This window comes from Cinclus cinclus, chromosome 15 (genome assembly GCF_963662255.1).
Source record: "Cinclus cinclus chromosome 15, bCinCin1.1, whole genome shotgun sequence".
Taxonomy (NCBI): domain Eukaryota; kingdom Metazoa; phylum Chordata; class Aves; order Passeriformes; family Cinclidae; genus Cinclus; species Cinclus cinclus.
Window position 1 is genome coordinate 2,765,075 of NC_085060.1, and position 16,277 is coordinate 2,781,351.

A 16,277-nucleotide genomic window follows, 5' to 3' on the forward strand; every position below is an offset into this window, starting at 1 on the left:
TGTGTGTCTGTTCAAGTGGTGTCACCTTTCCCAGGCTTTAAGGAGGACATTCTCGAACACTTTGGGGCAGTTTTCCCCTCGCTCTCGTGGCATTACCTGGTGCAGTGTTGGTGTGTGTTTGTGAGCAGGTCGGGCTGTGGCTTCTCTGGCACGAGAGCAGCATTCCCAGAGCTGCTCCTCGTTTGCTTTTGTAGAAAGTTGATGTCTAGAAAGAAATTTGTGAAACAGACAGATAGCATTTGATTTTTTTTTCCCACCTGAAATACCAGCCAAGTGACATTTGAGGTCAGTCACAGTGTGACAGTCCAGACTGTCCTGCTAGGGGTTTGCAAGGGGCCTGAGGAGCTCTCCTGAAACACAGGGGAATTCTTGGAGGAGTCCAGCTTCTTTCACCCAGGCCCCTTCTTTCACTCCTGTAGCTCCCCTGGAAGATGATCCATGGTTTTCTGGCTAAGTCAGCAGGAGTTTGGGACTGGCAGGATGCTTTGCTGAGCAGGTTTTTTGGCTTCAGAGGGCGTCTCACTTACAAGTGGGACCCTGTTTGCTTCACCTGACCCAGCACATCCAGAGTGAGTTTGAGTGATGCTGTCGTTAAAAGCACCACAGAAAACTCAAAGTACAAATGAAGGGAAACTGGCTAATAATCCTTATATTTTAAAAAATCCCACCAAAACCAGTTTTAAGGTGCAGAATATACCCTTAGCAAAATATTCTGATTTTGCTAAGGAAAATAAATCGTCCATGACTGAGTGAGGGTGGACTGTTCTGAGACACCTCAGGGATGAAATAAAATCCAGAGTACCAGGAGGAAAAATAAAAGACTTGAGGTAGAGAAGCATCTGCAACTTGGAATCCCTCCAAATTGCACCCTGTGAATAAATGACTCTTGGAGCCTCAAGGCTTGGCCTTGGGGATGGGACAAGGACTGCAGTGCCATCCTCCCATGGCAGGAGTGTGTGGGCAGGAGACAAGCAGGATTGAGGGGCAAATACAGCAGTGACTGGTGCAGGGTGGGATGCACAGCAGTTGCCAGGGTCAGTTGGATCAGCAGCAAGCAGCACCTTTAATTATTTTAAATCATTAAATTATTTAAAATTAAATTAATTGTAGAGCTTGGAGCAAAAGCAGGGCAAGAGGGAAGAGCTGTAGTCACCATGATCATATGGGCAGAGACCTTGTGGCTTCTAACCCTCCTCCTCTTCGTTGTGGAAATCCAGGGGAAACCAGTGGGAGGGAAAAAAAAACAATTTATCCATCCAAGCAACAATTTACTAACGAACACACAAAATGCTTGGATTTGTCCACTAAGATGACATGGAAAGAGTAAATTGCAGGAGACTCTTGAGTATTTTAGGAGCAATTCCTCAGTGCACAAGGATTGAACTGAGCCATTAAAGAGCTGCACCAGCTCTCTCTCCAGCTGGAGCACCCCGTCTTGCAAGGGCTGACAAAAGATGAGTGCCTTGCCCTGGGATCTGTGGGATGAGCAGTGGCAGCAGCATCCCTTGCTCACTGTGGGGAGAAAGAAAGTACTTGTGCTCACAAAGACAGAGCTGAATAGGTGAACAGCTGACTTAGCACTACCTAAAATCAGGGCATGGCTGATGTCTGTAGTTTTCCATGCTTGCCTGTGTGAAAGCTGGGGGGAACGGGGATGTTTGGCTCTGTTCTGCAGGGGGTGCCCAGGAGAGCAGTGTCTGTGCTTGTCAGTGTGGTAAAATCCACTCCACTGTGTTTTGATCAGAAATCAGGAAAGGTGGACCTGAGCTGCAGTTCTAGAAGGTAGGAGTCACACCTGGGCCAAAGGTGGGTGAAGAAAGCAAATAGAAAATTTGACCTAAAATGCATTTAAGACAGAATTGAAAAGAGCTCGTCACTGGCAGCAAGATCCAGCTAAGAAAACAAAAAGCAAGGGCTCTTCAGAGTGCTGGAGAGGACAGGAAAGTTGGTGCTGAATCTGGCTCCCCACTGGAGAGCTGTGCTGGCTAAGGTAATTAATGAGCAGGGGATGGAAATCTCAGAGAAACAGGCTGAAGAAGCTGAGAAAATTTAGACAGGCTGCAAGTATTGTAGCACTAAACACAAACCAGGTCCCTCATGGCACTTCTAAACACAGGAGCCAGGGAATAAAATCTCAGTGCATCGAGAAGAATTTGGCCTTAGTTCATCAGAGTAAAAAATTCATTTTGGTTTGTTTTTTATTTTTTTTTCATGCATATAGAAGTAACTAGCTACTAAATACAAACCCATTCCTTTAGTATAGTTATAGAAAGTGACCTGAAAATCAGGTTTTGAGGAAACTGTGAACCCAAATACTTTTGGTGAATCCAAATTAAGTTCTGTATGTAATTAAGCCGGCAGGGATGTAGGGTAATCCCAAAGAGTAAAGAATTACTTTTAGCTTTGTGACAGAAGCAAGATCATACTCAGTATTTTAACAAATCATTCAGTCTGTCTCGGAACAGCTCAGAATTTGAGGAAAGTCCCAATTTTCCCTTGTGATGATGCATGTAACATGTCTTCCATGGATATTATTTCTGCAGTAATTTTTGCTGTTCTTCTATGAAAACTAGATTGTGGGTAATAAAATTTAATGGACAATGTTCGAGAATGCTAACAGCTAATTACATGAACAAGGAAACGTGTAAAACTAACCATAGAGCTTGAAATGATGGATCTGTACATGGTCATTATGTCAATGCCCGTTGAAAGAGCAAGGGGAAGAAATCCCCAGGTCTTCATTTAATATCTGTGCCAGCTGCTTGTTATACAAGCTGGGTTTAGCCCTTTGTATCTGTTTTTTAATCTGACACTTTATCTGCGTTCCTGTATCTGGAAAGAAGAGTGCTGACATTGAAGAGGAGAGCTGTGCAGTGAAATTTATTGAAAATAGGAAGAAGCAAAAAATTAATTCTAGGAACAGAACAGGTTCCTGTCACAGCAACCAAGGGCAGGCTGTGCTTGCTTGCAGGCACCAGCCACACACCCTAAAACCAGATGAGAGGAGCAAACAGAAGTTCAGGTATGAAAAGCTGCTTGCCCAGAAAGGCAATGAAATAAATCCCCAGTTTGCTAGATCACTGGGATGGGATGGGATGGGATGGGATGGGATGGGATGGGATGGGATGGGATGGGATGGGATGGGATGGGATGGGATGGGATGGGATGGGATGGTAGGGTGGATCAAATGCTGCTGCTGAGAGTCCCAGTGAGAGTCCTGATTACTTTTCAACCCCAGAGAAGCTCTCAGGCATCTCAGGGATGTCACCCTCAGTTATTTTGCCACATCTGACAAGTGCAGTGGTCCCTCCAGCAGTTTGCAGAGATCCTTAAATTTTCTGCCTGTTCCATGTGTTTCAGTGAACACCTTAATCATAGCTTGCTTCTCGTACATGTTTTATTTATGTAGCTCCTTTTAGGTGGGGCAAAATATGTGGGGGTGCCTTCAAACACCACCCAGGCATGGAAGTAAAAAGGATAGTAAGGGGGCTAAAAAGGAAAATAATGCATACTGGTAACTTTCCATCTCCTTTCCTGTATAAGGATTGGAATTGTCACCAGCAGTGATTGTGCCCCAGGATTAAACTACTCACTGAGATGGATGGGATTGTTCAAACCCCTCTAAGCCCTTTGTTCCTTTCCAGGCTGTCTGCTAACTCCTGTATCTGTGTAAGCATCAGATACCTGAATTTTCAGACCCTTCAGCGCCATAGAGGACAAAAGCTTTCAGATGAAAAAGCAAGAGAAAACCAAAAGAAAATGAGGATTTGAAAGAACAGTGCTTGTCAGAAGAGACCAGCAGTGCATCATCACTGTACATCTGCTGCTCTTGTTTGAGGGAAAACATCAGCAGGGAGGTCTCACTCTGCTCTGCAGTCTTCCACTAGGGGTTCAGCTGTCAGTCAATGGTCAAAGTGTGGATGGAATGAGGTTCTTTACTGCCCTGGATATTCATTCAGAAGTTGGAAGTGTCTCCTGGATTGCTTCCCTTAGAAAATGGGGGTAATGGTACTTCCTATTTTTCAGGGCTCCCTAACCAGATGTGTCAGGAGGAGAGCCCTTTGAAAATAGTGCCTGTCTTGTGATATCCACTCCGTTTGCATTTCTGTCTGTAGCCACAGTTACGACTGTGCTTAAATAAAGTTCTCGGGTGTACAGCACATTTTCTCAGCTGATTTTAAGCTCAGCATGGCAGTAATAGAGGTGTCTTGCAGCACAGAAGCTTCAGCAGGCCTTGGCTGTTAAGTTGGCCTGTAACAGAAATGCATTTCTCTGCCAAAGGTGGTGTTAAATTGGTGGCTGCTTTATTGGATTGAGTCAAAGGGATCCTTTGTCTCTCCATGTGAACAAGGGTGGATGATATCTAGCTGGAATGATTTAATGGACTTACAAAACTGCCTTCATGGAGGACACCAGTGATGCTTCTGCAGTGTGCTGGCTGAGTGATAACACCCTTTTAGCTTTATAAATAGCAGAGCAGGCAATCCCTGAAGTGTGTGGGCTTGAGTCAGTGCACAAAATGGCACTGTCGCCCTGACCAGCTACCAGAGCAGAGCACAGACACATCCCTTGCTGCAAGGATCATAACGGGGCTTTTTCCAGCCAGGAAAGGACTTCAGAGGAGCTGCAGTGGCCTGCAGAGAAGATCTGGCATCCCCAGATGAAGCAGCTCCCAGGAAAGGGTCATGGCCCCAAACCTAATAAGAGCTCAAGGAGTATTTGGACAAGGCTGTCAGGGATGCACAGGGTGGGATTTTTGGGGTGTCTGTGCTGGGCCAGGGGTTGGGCTAGTTGATCTTTGTGGGTCCTTTCCAGCTCAGGATGTTCTATGATTCTGTGTCTCTGTGATTCCAGTACTGCCATGGGCTCTAAGGCCCATTTCTCCTCTCTCTGTCCCACATCTCAAATCTACAAACTTTGGCCTAAAATTAGGAGATTTTAAAACCCTAGGAGAGAATTTGGGACACTTTCTGTCTGGTTTCTGCATCAATGAAGTTCACTCTGTGACTCACACTCTTTACTTCACACCCCAGAGGCTAGAAACTTTTTTTTTTTCCCCCCCCAGGAGAACACATTCTCATATAATTATTGAACTCCCCAAAGCTGAGGGCTGAAAATAAACCCCAGCAAGTGTGGCTAGACTCCCAGGGAAGTGACAAGCATGGCATGACTGCAATCTAGCCTAGTCGTGCAGGCTGTGAGCAGTTAGGGGAGCACACAACCCTGGGGAAAGCTGCTCTCCTGGGGTGAAACAGCTCCTTGGTAGCTGCTGAGAGTGATGCTGCTTACATGGCCTGCTCCTTGGCGTGTGTGGTTTATCCTCCATCTCAATCTTAATGCCAAAACAGTTGCTTTCAGAGTCGCTTTAGAGCCACTTTGCAGACAGTGCAGTGCTGCTCCCTTGGCAGAGATCAGTATCTTGTGAACCATCTGTCCTGTAAGAAACAATGCTGCCTTGTCGGGGAGATGGTGAGAACGATATCCTACACATTGTAATCTGCGATTTAGCAGCTCCACAGACATTCAGGAAAGACTGGCAGCATAAAAAGCACAGCTTTTATCAGGAGTGCAGGGATAGGAAGAAACCCCAAGCAGCCAGGGATGTGCTGCAGGTAGTTGTTGTTTGGGTAAATGAAGCAATTAGCCAGCTCGCTTCTTTGCAGGTTCAGTGCTCACCATCCCTTTTATGTGCAGTAAATCACAATTTTGGTGCATGGCTGCCATGGTCTGACCTGTGGTTTAGGTACAAGCCTGGAAAGCATAAGCCAGGTGTGCAAAGCAGTGTCCGGGGTGGGCAGAGGAGAGTTTGGTGAAATCGTGGGTGCATGAGCAGGAGAGCTCAGCTCCTGCCTTGCATTGTTTCCTGCCCCATTCCTTTGCCAGAACTGTAACTCTCCTGCCTGGCAGAGGTATCTGAGGGATGCACAGAGGACAGGAGGGGGACAGAGCTCTATGGCACCCCAGGATCTCCCAGACACTGGTTGTGAGGATGGCTGGAAGGGAGCAGGGCAAGGAGCCTTTACAGAGCCTTGCAGGAGAGACATCAACACCAAGAGAGGAAAAGAAAACTGGTGGAGACATCTGGGGTAATTAATAATTGGGGGTGATTTTCATTTAACTGTGAGATCTTCCTCCTAACAGAGCTCAGACAGAAAAGGAGAAAGTGAGGCTGTATCAGAGAAGACCTGAGAGGGAGGAGAAAGGAGAAGGGGAGGACAGGACATCTCCTCAAGACAAAAAGTAATGCCTTGGACTGGTCTGTGAATCCAACGGTTAAGACACACCCCAGGGGCAAGGTATTTGTTAACTGTTTTCGTTTTAAGGTTTGCAGAACATTAATATTTTAAGTAGTTTATTCTTCATTAGCATAATTAAGAATACATAAGTCTAAACTCAGTGAAAACAGAATTAACAAATTAGCAGGTGCAGGGATTTGGAAGCAAGAGGTTTGGGAAAACAGAGCTTGCAAATGTCGACATTAAGTAGAGCAGGGAAATCGTGCCAAGCCTTATTTATGGATTTGTGCATTTCCTCTGCCTGGGCCCACTCCTGCAGCCAAAGGAATGCAGCTCAATTTAAACATGAACCCCCTGCAGTTATACTGTAGCTGAGCCTGAACCCCAGAGCATATAAAATAAAATTCTTCTGAAGAGAAGCTGATGAGCCTCGCCTCAGATGTCTCTTGAAAGCTGAGGTGTCTTGAATCAACACTTAACTGAACAGGGAAGCAAACTGCAAAATTCAATCCAGAAGAAAATGGGAGAAAATTTTAGAATAGCATCTTGATGAAGGGAAACATAAAAAGAAAAAAAGCAGTGACATTAAGGTATAGTGCAGACAAGAGCTGGGGGGGCAAAAAGGCATCCTTGTGCCCATGTGAGAATTTCCCCTTAGGAAGACCAAGAACTGATTTCCAAGATAGTGCCCTGCAGATTTTTCAATGTGTGATTGAGTAGCCCTGTGGGTTATTTAAAATAAGGTTTTTCCCTGGTAATATGGGACATTTCTAGTTTTTATCATCACTTTCATGGGATGAAATTACTGCACTCCAGGCTGCTCTGGCACTGGGCTTGTCTCAGCAGGCACCAAAGAACTGTTACACCTGTTAAGTTCTAGGTATATAATATATATGTGTGTCTGTATCCTGCCCCGTTATCACTTGCTGTCACTAGGATGAAACAAATAGCTTCTATTTTGCTGCAGATTTCCAGCCCATATAACATGAGGATGAGTGCTGTCTCTCCTTTTAAAAGGACTTTTAGGTCTGTGGCTCAAAAGATCAGGGTGTTATTGTTGTTGGCAGCCAAAGGGCACAGTGTAAGTATGGCAAAGATTAAGGAATAACTTGGTTAGTCCTACAAATCTCTGACCCAAATCTCTGACTTTACTGGAACGATCTGGATGTTGAATAAGCAAGTTTTATACTGCAGTTGTTATTCAGGAGCCTTTTAGGGTATTAATGGAAGCAAAAACCTGAGTCTATGCATTCCTTCACTTAGAAGCAGTATAACAGTGCTACTACTCCTCTCCCAAGCTGCTTTATGTCTGTGCAGCATTTTTGGTGAATTTTGGATTTGCCTGCTTAGTACTCTTGAGAACAACACTTTTCCACTTAAAATGAATGTGTTTTTACTGCCTGCAGCTTTTCTGTGGGTCTTCAAAACTGTCCAGTCTGCAGTTCTAGGCTCTTTCCTGAGCTGTCTTAATGAACTAGGATTTGGCTTTGCTTCTTTATTTTATCTGCAGACTATTCTGTTTATTACCACTCTCAGGAGGAGCTTACTCACTCTTTCTTTCTATGAAGATTTCTCCTTTCTGGATGGCATTTCCACCTCCCCATAAAGCACCCAGCTGAGGCAGTTGTTTTGTGCAGGGACTGTGAAGGATGTGATGACCAGGGCTGACCTGTGCAAAACCACGACTGAGACAAACTGGGGCTGCCCTGCAATCTGTCATGCTCCGTCTCCATCCTTCTAAAACTCATTCAGAGAGACCTTTTGCTTGTGGAAATGTTTCTCTTTCTGAGCTCTACAACCATCTGGGTGGCTCAGAGTGGGGTTTGGTGGTGAGGTGTGCCTGAACTAGGCAGAGTCCAACGTGGTGAAGAAGCTGCATGGAAAAGGGACTGTGAGCTGAATTGTCAGGAGCTGGTGAAGGAGATGAAATCTCCCCACACTAAGCTGTGCTGTATTTAAATCAGTCACCTGCTCTAACTGCTTCAAATTTTTCAGATTTTTCTTCCTCAGTCTGGAAGAGGAAATACAGAATTTTTTTTCTCTTGTGATGGTTTTAGAACAGGGAAATGTCTGGGAGTTTGTTCCCTTCCCACAGAGTGCAGGCACTCAGTAACTGTCTGTGGGAGCAGGGTGGCTGCTCTTTGCCCACCCAGTGCTCTCTGTTTGGCCCCATTTGTTCAGACATCTGTGAAATGCAAGTGCTTACTCTCCATGGGGTACGCATTCCTTGTCTTCCTGTCCCCAGTGTTCTACAGATGCAATGAATTTGGCTTTTAACCCCTCTGTATTTACCGTGGTTCAGAATTTAACTCAGGGAAAGAGAATTCACGGCTTTTGCACTTTTTCATATCCAAAAGGTGCTGCAGGTGAACATGATATTTTCTTAAAAAGTCCCTTTTTTTTTTTTTTTTTTGCAACTGGGAAACATTCGTTGGAGAATTGAGCACATGAGCGTGCCTCTTCCTTCCAAGAACATCCAGTGACTGTCCTCACAGCTCTCCCCAAGCCAGTGCTCCCAGATTATCTTGGTGATTGAAGAAATGATGAGCCAGAGTGGGAACAAACAAACAAAAAAAAAAAAACAAACCCAAAACAACAACAACAACAACAACAAAAAGCCAACAAAACCCAACTCTTGTTCAGTAGCTACAGCAACCAGAGATTACAAGCAGCAGGCACAGAAGCAGTGGACACAGCCTGCAGATGATAATGATGCCATGCTACATTAGTGCTGCATTAGCAGATAAGACAACAGGGCAGCATGCTTGACAGTATTTCTCAGTTCAGTTGACATCTCTTTTTCGTGGAAAATGAATACACAGCCCATCTCAAACAAGTAGGGGACAGAGCAATGACGTCAGACAGACAAAATGAGCTTTCTGTTCTGCCTGCATTTGTAAAGATATGTACTATGAATATATTCCAGAGCTTTATTTTTTTTTTAATTTCCTCACAATGGTACATTTTTATTTATTACCACCTGCATGATGGCTGTGTGGCAAGAAGTGGGAGAATTGCAGACTGTAAATACTTTATTATAATGCTACCTAAAAGCATGTTCTGCAGCCATTCCATCACTGGGAAGTCATTTTAATCATTTTAGTAGCTCAGACTGATTTCTGTTGAGGTAATACTGAAATATGCCATGGCTGGGTCAGTACTTCCCCCTCCTGCTGCCTCCCAAAGAGGGGCTTTGCATTTGGCTCTACACCAGAGGCTTTTTCTGTCATCCTTCCCAAAGTAGTGTCTTGCTTTGCAGCTCCTGCACCTCTGCTTCCTTCTCGCAGGTGCAGGGATAACTCCTCTAGCTGTGCTACAGGGAAATCTGGTTTGCAGCTGGTTTTTGTTGCAGAGCTGCTCTCCCCATTCCCAGCCCAGCGTGGCTGAGGGGCTGGGCTGAAATTTTAGCATCGTTTTCACCCCATTAATGCCGTGTGAAACTCACCTGTGGGCCAGCCTGGGCAAATGTCCATCTGCAGCCCATCCCTGGGGTGCATCAAAGCACACAGAACCCATTCCTGGACATGCAGGAGGCTTGAGGGAGCCCTAAGCATTTGAGACTTCTGGTCAGGCCTGTCTGCAGCCCAAATTCTCCACCCATGAATTATGCTCTGCCTGGCAGAGGTGATGTAGAGGAGAGCATCCCATTGCAAAGGGAGCTTGCTTATCTTTGAGCAGAATGAGCCAGGTGAATCTTCAGTGATTTCAAGAGGACACAAAGCTGAAGCTTCCAGCAAGGAGCTAATACACACACACACACATATATATATAAAGCACATACACACATATAAAACCATGTATATATATCCCATATGTGGTTGGTAATGACTCATCAATCGATTATGCAGCGGAAGAGACTTCTACCAAAGAGTTGTCCTTTCCAAATCGAACACATATATCTTTGATAATTGTCACCCTCCCCAGGAAGTTAAGATTTGCAGTTGGGACTTGAATCAAATTGTGACATTTTGCATTGCTGGCGAAGAATTTTCTTCTGGCATCTGTAAACTTTGTAATCTGAAGTCTGAGGTTGTCTTTTTTGATGAACACTTCTGGGTTAGAAGGTTCTGTGCTGTACCCCAGGGAATTTATGGGTTCTTAACTAGGCCTGGAGTGATGATGAGGGAAGAACATTCCATAGGGAATTTTACTCTGTGTCTTCTAAGGACATATCCCCACTGTGAATCACAGACCACTGCAGCCTTGAATTTATATCACATATGCTATTAGTGCTCTTCCTTTCTTTCGTGTTGGGCAGTGAAAGTGGATTACTCATCCCCAGTTTTATTAGCTGTTGGTTTCTCATTTTTGTGTTGTACCGCTGCCCTGCAAGTTTTGGACAGCACTTACTCCAGTCAATGATATATTTTATATAACTTATGAGCTGGATATAAACTCTCTGAGATTGTGGGGCTTTAGCTAAAAGGAATTTACACAGCCATAAAATCAGAAGGTCGCTGCAATTTTATAATTTTAAAACACGTCTAAGGTCAGACATTTATTCAGTCATGGCTCTCTTTGCATTTAAAGGCATCAGGAAAATCTGCTTCTGGTGGTGAGAGGCATCATGAGAGGCAGTGAGACTTAGGGTTGTAATCTGGTTCCCCCCGAAGTCCATGGCAAAAGCAATTTTCTGGAACAAGAGGGTATCTTTGCAGAAGGAAGGGAATTGCAGAACATTACAAAGTTGGTTTTATTTCCTCATACTGTGCTCAGCCAGGCATTGTTAGTAAATAAGATCTAGAGCACTTAAAAGAAGGATCCAATCACAAATCCAATTGGTCCATTAACTACATGTAATATTATTTACCTAAGTGGTCCTTCTGGACCATTTCATAGCTCAGGTTTATAACCTTTTTTAAAAAGATCAATAGTCTTGAGCAGGCAGTGTGTGAGCACATTGAAAGTCAGGCCATTTTTGCAGTTATGGGCCGTGATTTCCAGACCTGGAGTCCAGATTAGAATTGCAAAAGGAGGAAAATGCTCTCCCTGAAACAGTAAAAAGAAGAAACAGCCTTGGCAGGAAGGATGGGGGGAAGCAGTGAAGCAAGGTGTGCTGCAAGGGCTCAGTTCTCTGATGGGGCTGATACAACTGGAAAATGCAGGTGGCTTTTCCAGCACATAAACCCTTCTCAGGTCTGAGAGAGAAGGTGTAGTGGCATTTAAAGCCACCCATGGAGTTTTGCTGAGTTCTCTTGGTGTGAGGGAACAGCCAGCTCTGCTCTGGCAGCTGGGGCAGCTTGGTTGGCTGCTCTCAGGTGTGATACAGAGTCCCGGCAAGTGGGAAAGGTAACTCTTTGCTGTTGGTCTCATGTCCAAGATCCATGTTTGATCAGTTCCTCAGGCTGTCAGATGCTCATGTCAGCTGGCAGCTAAATTCAATCCCCCCAGAGTCTCTGCTGTCTCTGTTACAGAGGGAGCTCAGCCACCTGGAGCATCAGTGCTTTTCCACCACTGAATCAGCTTCATGGTGATGATCAAAGCAAATAAAATCCAGGAAGGTCTTGTTTTATAATGGGCCTAGTGATACATGGCTGTAAACTGGCTCTGGCTGCCTCCCCTTCAGTTCTGCTCGTCCCATTTCCTCCAGGTCACTCTGACTCCCCTGACACAGGGGCGTGTGGGAGTGTGTGATGTGGGACGTGAGGGATGGCTCAACTCCTAACAGACCCTAAAAACTCCTTGTAGCAACAACTCGTGGAATTTTTAGTGGCAAAAGGCCAGAAACTTTCCTCCCCCAAACCAGACTAGCTGTTCCTGCCAGGTATGGCTGCTTTTCAGGGGCTAAAACTCTGATTTCTTGTGGCAGGCACCACAGAAGTGGCGTCAGGCTGAAAAGGCTTGGAGGTTGGGATTAATAATTCAGAGAGAGAGAGAGGTGATAAGAGTCAAAATTGAGTGCTAAATCCTCCTGCCTGTATCTTGAGTAGTTTGTTGTATTTCTCTTGTTATGGTTCTCTTGTTTCTCTCCACCTGTTTGTGGTGCAGGTATCACCACTGCATCAGCCAGTCTGGATATTGTCTGAGGCATCTGCAGTCAGGCATGGGCTGGGAAGAATTTTCTTTGCCCCAGATAGTAACCCAAGTAGCAGAAAATGCCTCTCTGTTAGGAGAATTCATACAGAAAACATGTGTTTTCAGGCTCTCTGCACCGATTCCAAAATTTTAATGTGACTGTGTTTCTATTTCTGCTACCTTCCAGGAATGTCACTGCTGCTTCTCTCTAGGCAGCACCTGTGCATTTCCTTCCCCTGGATTTCATCAATATGTTTGCAATTTTTAACTGTTAAGCAGGAGACAGGACCAGTCTGGGAAACACAAGTGTTTAGGGCCTACCAAAATTGTCTGCTTCACCAAGAGATGCTGCCCCTGGGACACCAGTGGTGCTGAGAGGTGACAGCTAGAGCAGGGATCTTGTGTTCATTCATTCCATCCACAGGTTTGACTGATGCTTTTAAAAAGAATTTTGACTGACAAAGACATCAGTTTTGGAGGGTCTGTCTGGAAATCGTGCTGGACCTCTGGCTGAGGGGCATCTCAACAGATAAAGGCTCTGCTGGAATCTTCCATGAACTCCAGGCAGACATTTTTATTATTTTCTTTTAGTTCTGCCCGGTATTATTGCCAAACCCAGTCAGCAGCATGTGTTTGTAAGGCTATGCAGGTGTTGGCATGAGAGGAATTCAGGAAGATCATTAATTTTGTGAGTCTTTCCTGTTTGGTTTTACTGCAGCTTCCTATATGCATGAGGTATTAACATTATTAGCTTTATTTGGACTGGGGTTGTACTAGGAGATGAGATCTCACTGAAGACTTAAGATACTTGAAGCTTTCTTTTCTTTCTACTAAACTGTTGGGAAGGAAAGGGATCCAACGCTGGCACGATGTTATATAAGGTGACATTTGTTATAACTCATTGCAAATGTTACTCACCATCTACAAAACGTCCAATTAAACTAAAGAGCAGTGAAAAATATCCAATTCCACTTTAGCAGCTGCACTTGTTGCCAGAATCCCTCATGTTTTTTTGAGCCAACAGATTCCCCCAGGAGACCTTTAGAGGATGACTGCTGTCCTCTGGCACCAGTCCCACCGGTTGGTGCTCCCTGCTCCCATCAGCCAGACTGCCACACGAGGACATTTCCCTTCCCATTTGGGCTTATCCTTACTTTCCCAAAGACCTCTTTGGTCCTTAGTTGTTACCAGACCTGTGCAACATCCTTCTGTCTCCTGTCAGTGTTTCAGTGGGAATTAGTTGGATCCCAGAGGAATGTCGTTTTCAAAAACAAAATTTGAAAATGACCTGTGATTCTTGGTGCTTTTGAAAATCAGTGTTGTTGGTTCTACGTGCAGTTTACTGAAAATTGAAGCTTCTGAGTCACTGAGATTCTTCCTTAGCTCCAGAAGCTTTAGTAGCATAATGTTGCTGTAGAAAATAAGCCAATATATTTATGGTTTCTATTCAGATTATGGGTCTTTTTGCCTCCAGTGCCTGTGTGTGTGTCTTGATGTTGAATCACTGGATTCTGTGGTTCTGCCTGTGCTGAGAGGCACATGTGAGCAGTGTGGCAGCATCTCTGGGTATGTACCAAACACAAACTTCTCTTGCACTTGGAGGAGAGCGGGATCCTGAGCGAGCACGTTCCCCGAGGTGCCAAACGGGCTGGTACAGATCCCTGGCTCCCCAGGAAGTTCACAGATGCAGCTTTGCTGTCTGCTACAGCCACCCACTGTTCTGCAGTGTCAGCTGGGCTGGAGCTCAGATCCACCCACTCTGGAAAGGCAGAAATGGAGCCGGGCTCTGTGAGCATGCAGGGGGTGGCACCTGCAGAACCCCAGGTCTGCTCTGCAGCCACCACAGCCTCCTCCTCATCTTTTATCAGCACCTCCTTTTTCCCCAGGGTAGGGCACTACAGTGGACCAAAACTGCAGCTAATTTGCTGCAGGGAGCTGCTGAGCTTTGGGCAAGGAGATGGAATAAGTCACCCAGTTACAACTGCTGGTGGCTCCTGGTGTTGTTTGTCAATGCCAAGCAGAGGTGGACAAGCCTGGTTCCTTTTTTCCTTGCCTGTGAATACCCAGTCCATGTTTCCTATGAGTCCAGTCAGCTGCTGGGATCTTTGAGGCATGGGAGGGACCCTCAATTGATTCAGTTTGCTGCACTTGTTCCAGGGCAGGATTTACTTCTCATTTTCCTTGACCACCAAACAACATCGCTGCCTTTGGAGAGCAAGGGTGGGAGCTTTCTATATCAGCTTGTCTTTAGGTCCTGTTTATAAATGAGGAGAGTGAGAAAAAATGTTTAAAAACATGCAAGATTTAAAAATAAAACCATGACCTAGTCAAAGAGTAAACACTAAGGAAAAATAAAAGACTGTTTTAGGAGACGGAAGCAGAGAAGCAGCAGCAAAAATGTTCAAAATTAATCTATTACTGTAAAGAGGAAGGTGTAAATCAGCATCTCCCATCACTGACAGTTCCGAGATGCTGGCTTAGCTGTGGAAAAGGAGGAAATAAAAAGAACTTTGAGTGGGAAATAAAGCAAATATGAGATATCCACCGATTTGCATGTGATATATTACCCATAAACATCAAGATCATGCTTCTGACCAGACAAGAGACATCAATGGCGTAGTGTTTAAACAAGATAAAAAATTATACTGAGTTTCTGTCCTTGTGAGTAGTGGTGCCACCTTTATGCTTGCAGGTAGCCCTTTGAGGTGGGGTTGCTCAGGGGGGTGTGTTAAGAAAACAGCATCTTAAAAAGGGAAGGGGATCTTTTGCCGTGGTGACCCTTTGGAATTTTGTCCCCTGTGAGGCTGTGCTGTCACTGATGCGTGGTTCTCCTCTCTCACAGCTTGCCTGGTCACTATGAACCATGGCCCAGCTATACTACAAAAAAGTCAACTTCTCCCCGTACCGAGACCGGATCCCACTGCAGATCGTGCGAGCGGAGGCAGAGCTCTCGTCGGAAGAGAAAGCCTACCTCAGTGCTGTGGAGAAGGGAGACTATGCCAGCGTGAAACATGCCTTGCAGGAGGCAGAGATCTACTACAACATCAACATTAACTGCATGGATCCTCTGGGTCGCAGTGCCCTGCTAATAGCCATAGAGAATGAGAACCTGGAGATCATGGAGCTGCTGCTGAGCCACAGCGTCTACGTGGGGGATGCTCTGCTCTACGCCATACGGAAGGAGGTGGTGGGAGCTGTGGAGCTGCTGCTCAACTACAGGAAGCCCAGTGGTGAAAAGCAGGTTGGTTGAGTGTTCCTCTTTAGTTCTGAGCTGTTGTCCTGCCTTAGGAACGTGCTGCTGCTCAGAGCAAAGCTCTTGATGCTTTAAATGCTCAGAGCAGTCCTGTTTGGGTGGTAATTCTCCAACCCGAGCAAACGTGTTCTGCCTGACTTAAACACTCGGTTTTTTTGCTCTTTCACTCACTGTTCTTTCCAGCCCCACAGTGTTTGTGGACACACTGATTTATAGGTTGATTTATAGACGAGCAGTTTCTAAAAGAATTTGTGGCTCTCTGAAATTATATTACAATCTGTAAATATGAACTATTGCCACGCTGTTGTGCTGATATTAAGTGGAATTGCTTTTCATAAGTAAATCCTGAAAGCACACAAGCTTATTTACAGCTGCAAGCAAGCAAACAGTCTGCTGGGTTTCAGTCCTTCACCGTAGTGCAGACAGATCATCTTGGTCTCCCTCTCCAGAGAGCTCCAGGGCAGAAATGCTGAGGCAGGACATAACTCACAGCACTGACTTGCAGGAAGGATCCTTAGCTGCAAAGCCATCCCTAAGTTACATAAGGATCTTTATGGAAAAACCACCAAGTCTGAATCCTGTCACTTCAAGTGGCACCCACTGCACTACCCCAACTGATTTTTTTCTGGTTTTCTTCTTCTCATTTGTAAGCACTACTGCCAACAACTAGAATAATTTATATCTCTTGCTGACCACTGATAATTTTTGCATCTTCACTGCTTAGAAAGGAACATCCAAAACTTGGCTAATCCTTATATATTGAGCCTCCTTTT

At 45.1% G+C, this 16,277-nt stretch overlaps 1 protein-coding gene across 1 annotated transcript in view; it reads left to right on the top strand.

The window, feature by feature from the left end:
* The first annotated feature begins 15,114 nt into the window (after positions 1-15,114).
* The window catches only part of TRPC5 (transient receptor potential cation channel subfamily C member 5), a 62,092-nt gene continuing 60,929 nt past the window's right edge, over positions 15,115-16,277 (top strand). The window contains exon 1 of the mRNA XM_062502630.1: positions 15,115-15,492. Within this exon, the coding sequence (XP_062358614.1) occupies positions 15,115-15,492 (378 nt within the window). The remainder of the gene's footprint in view (positions 15,493-16,277) is intronic.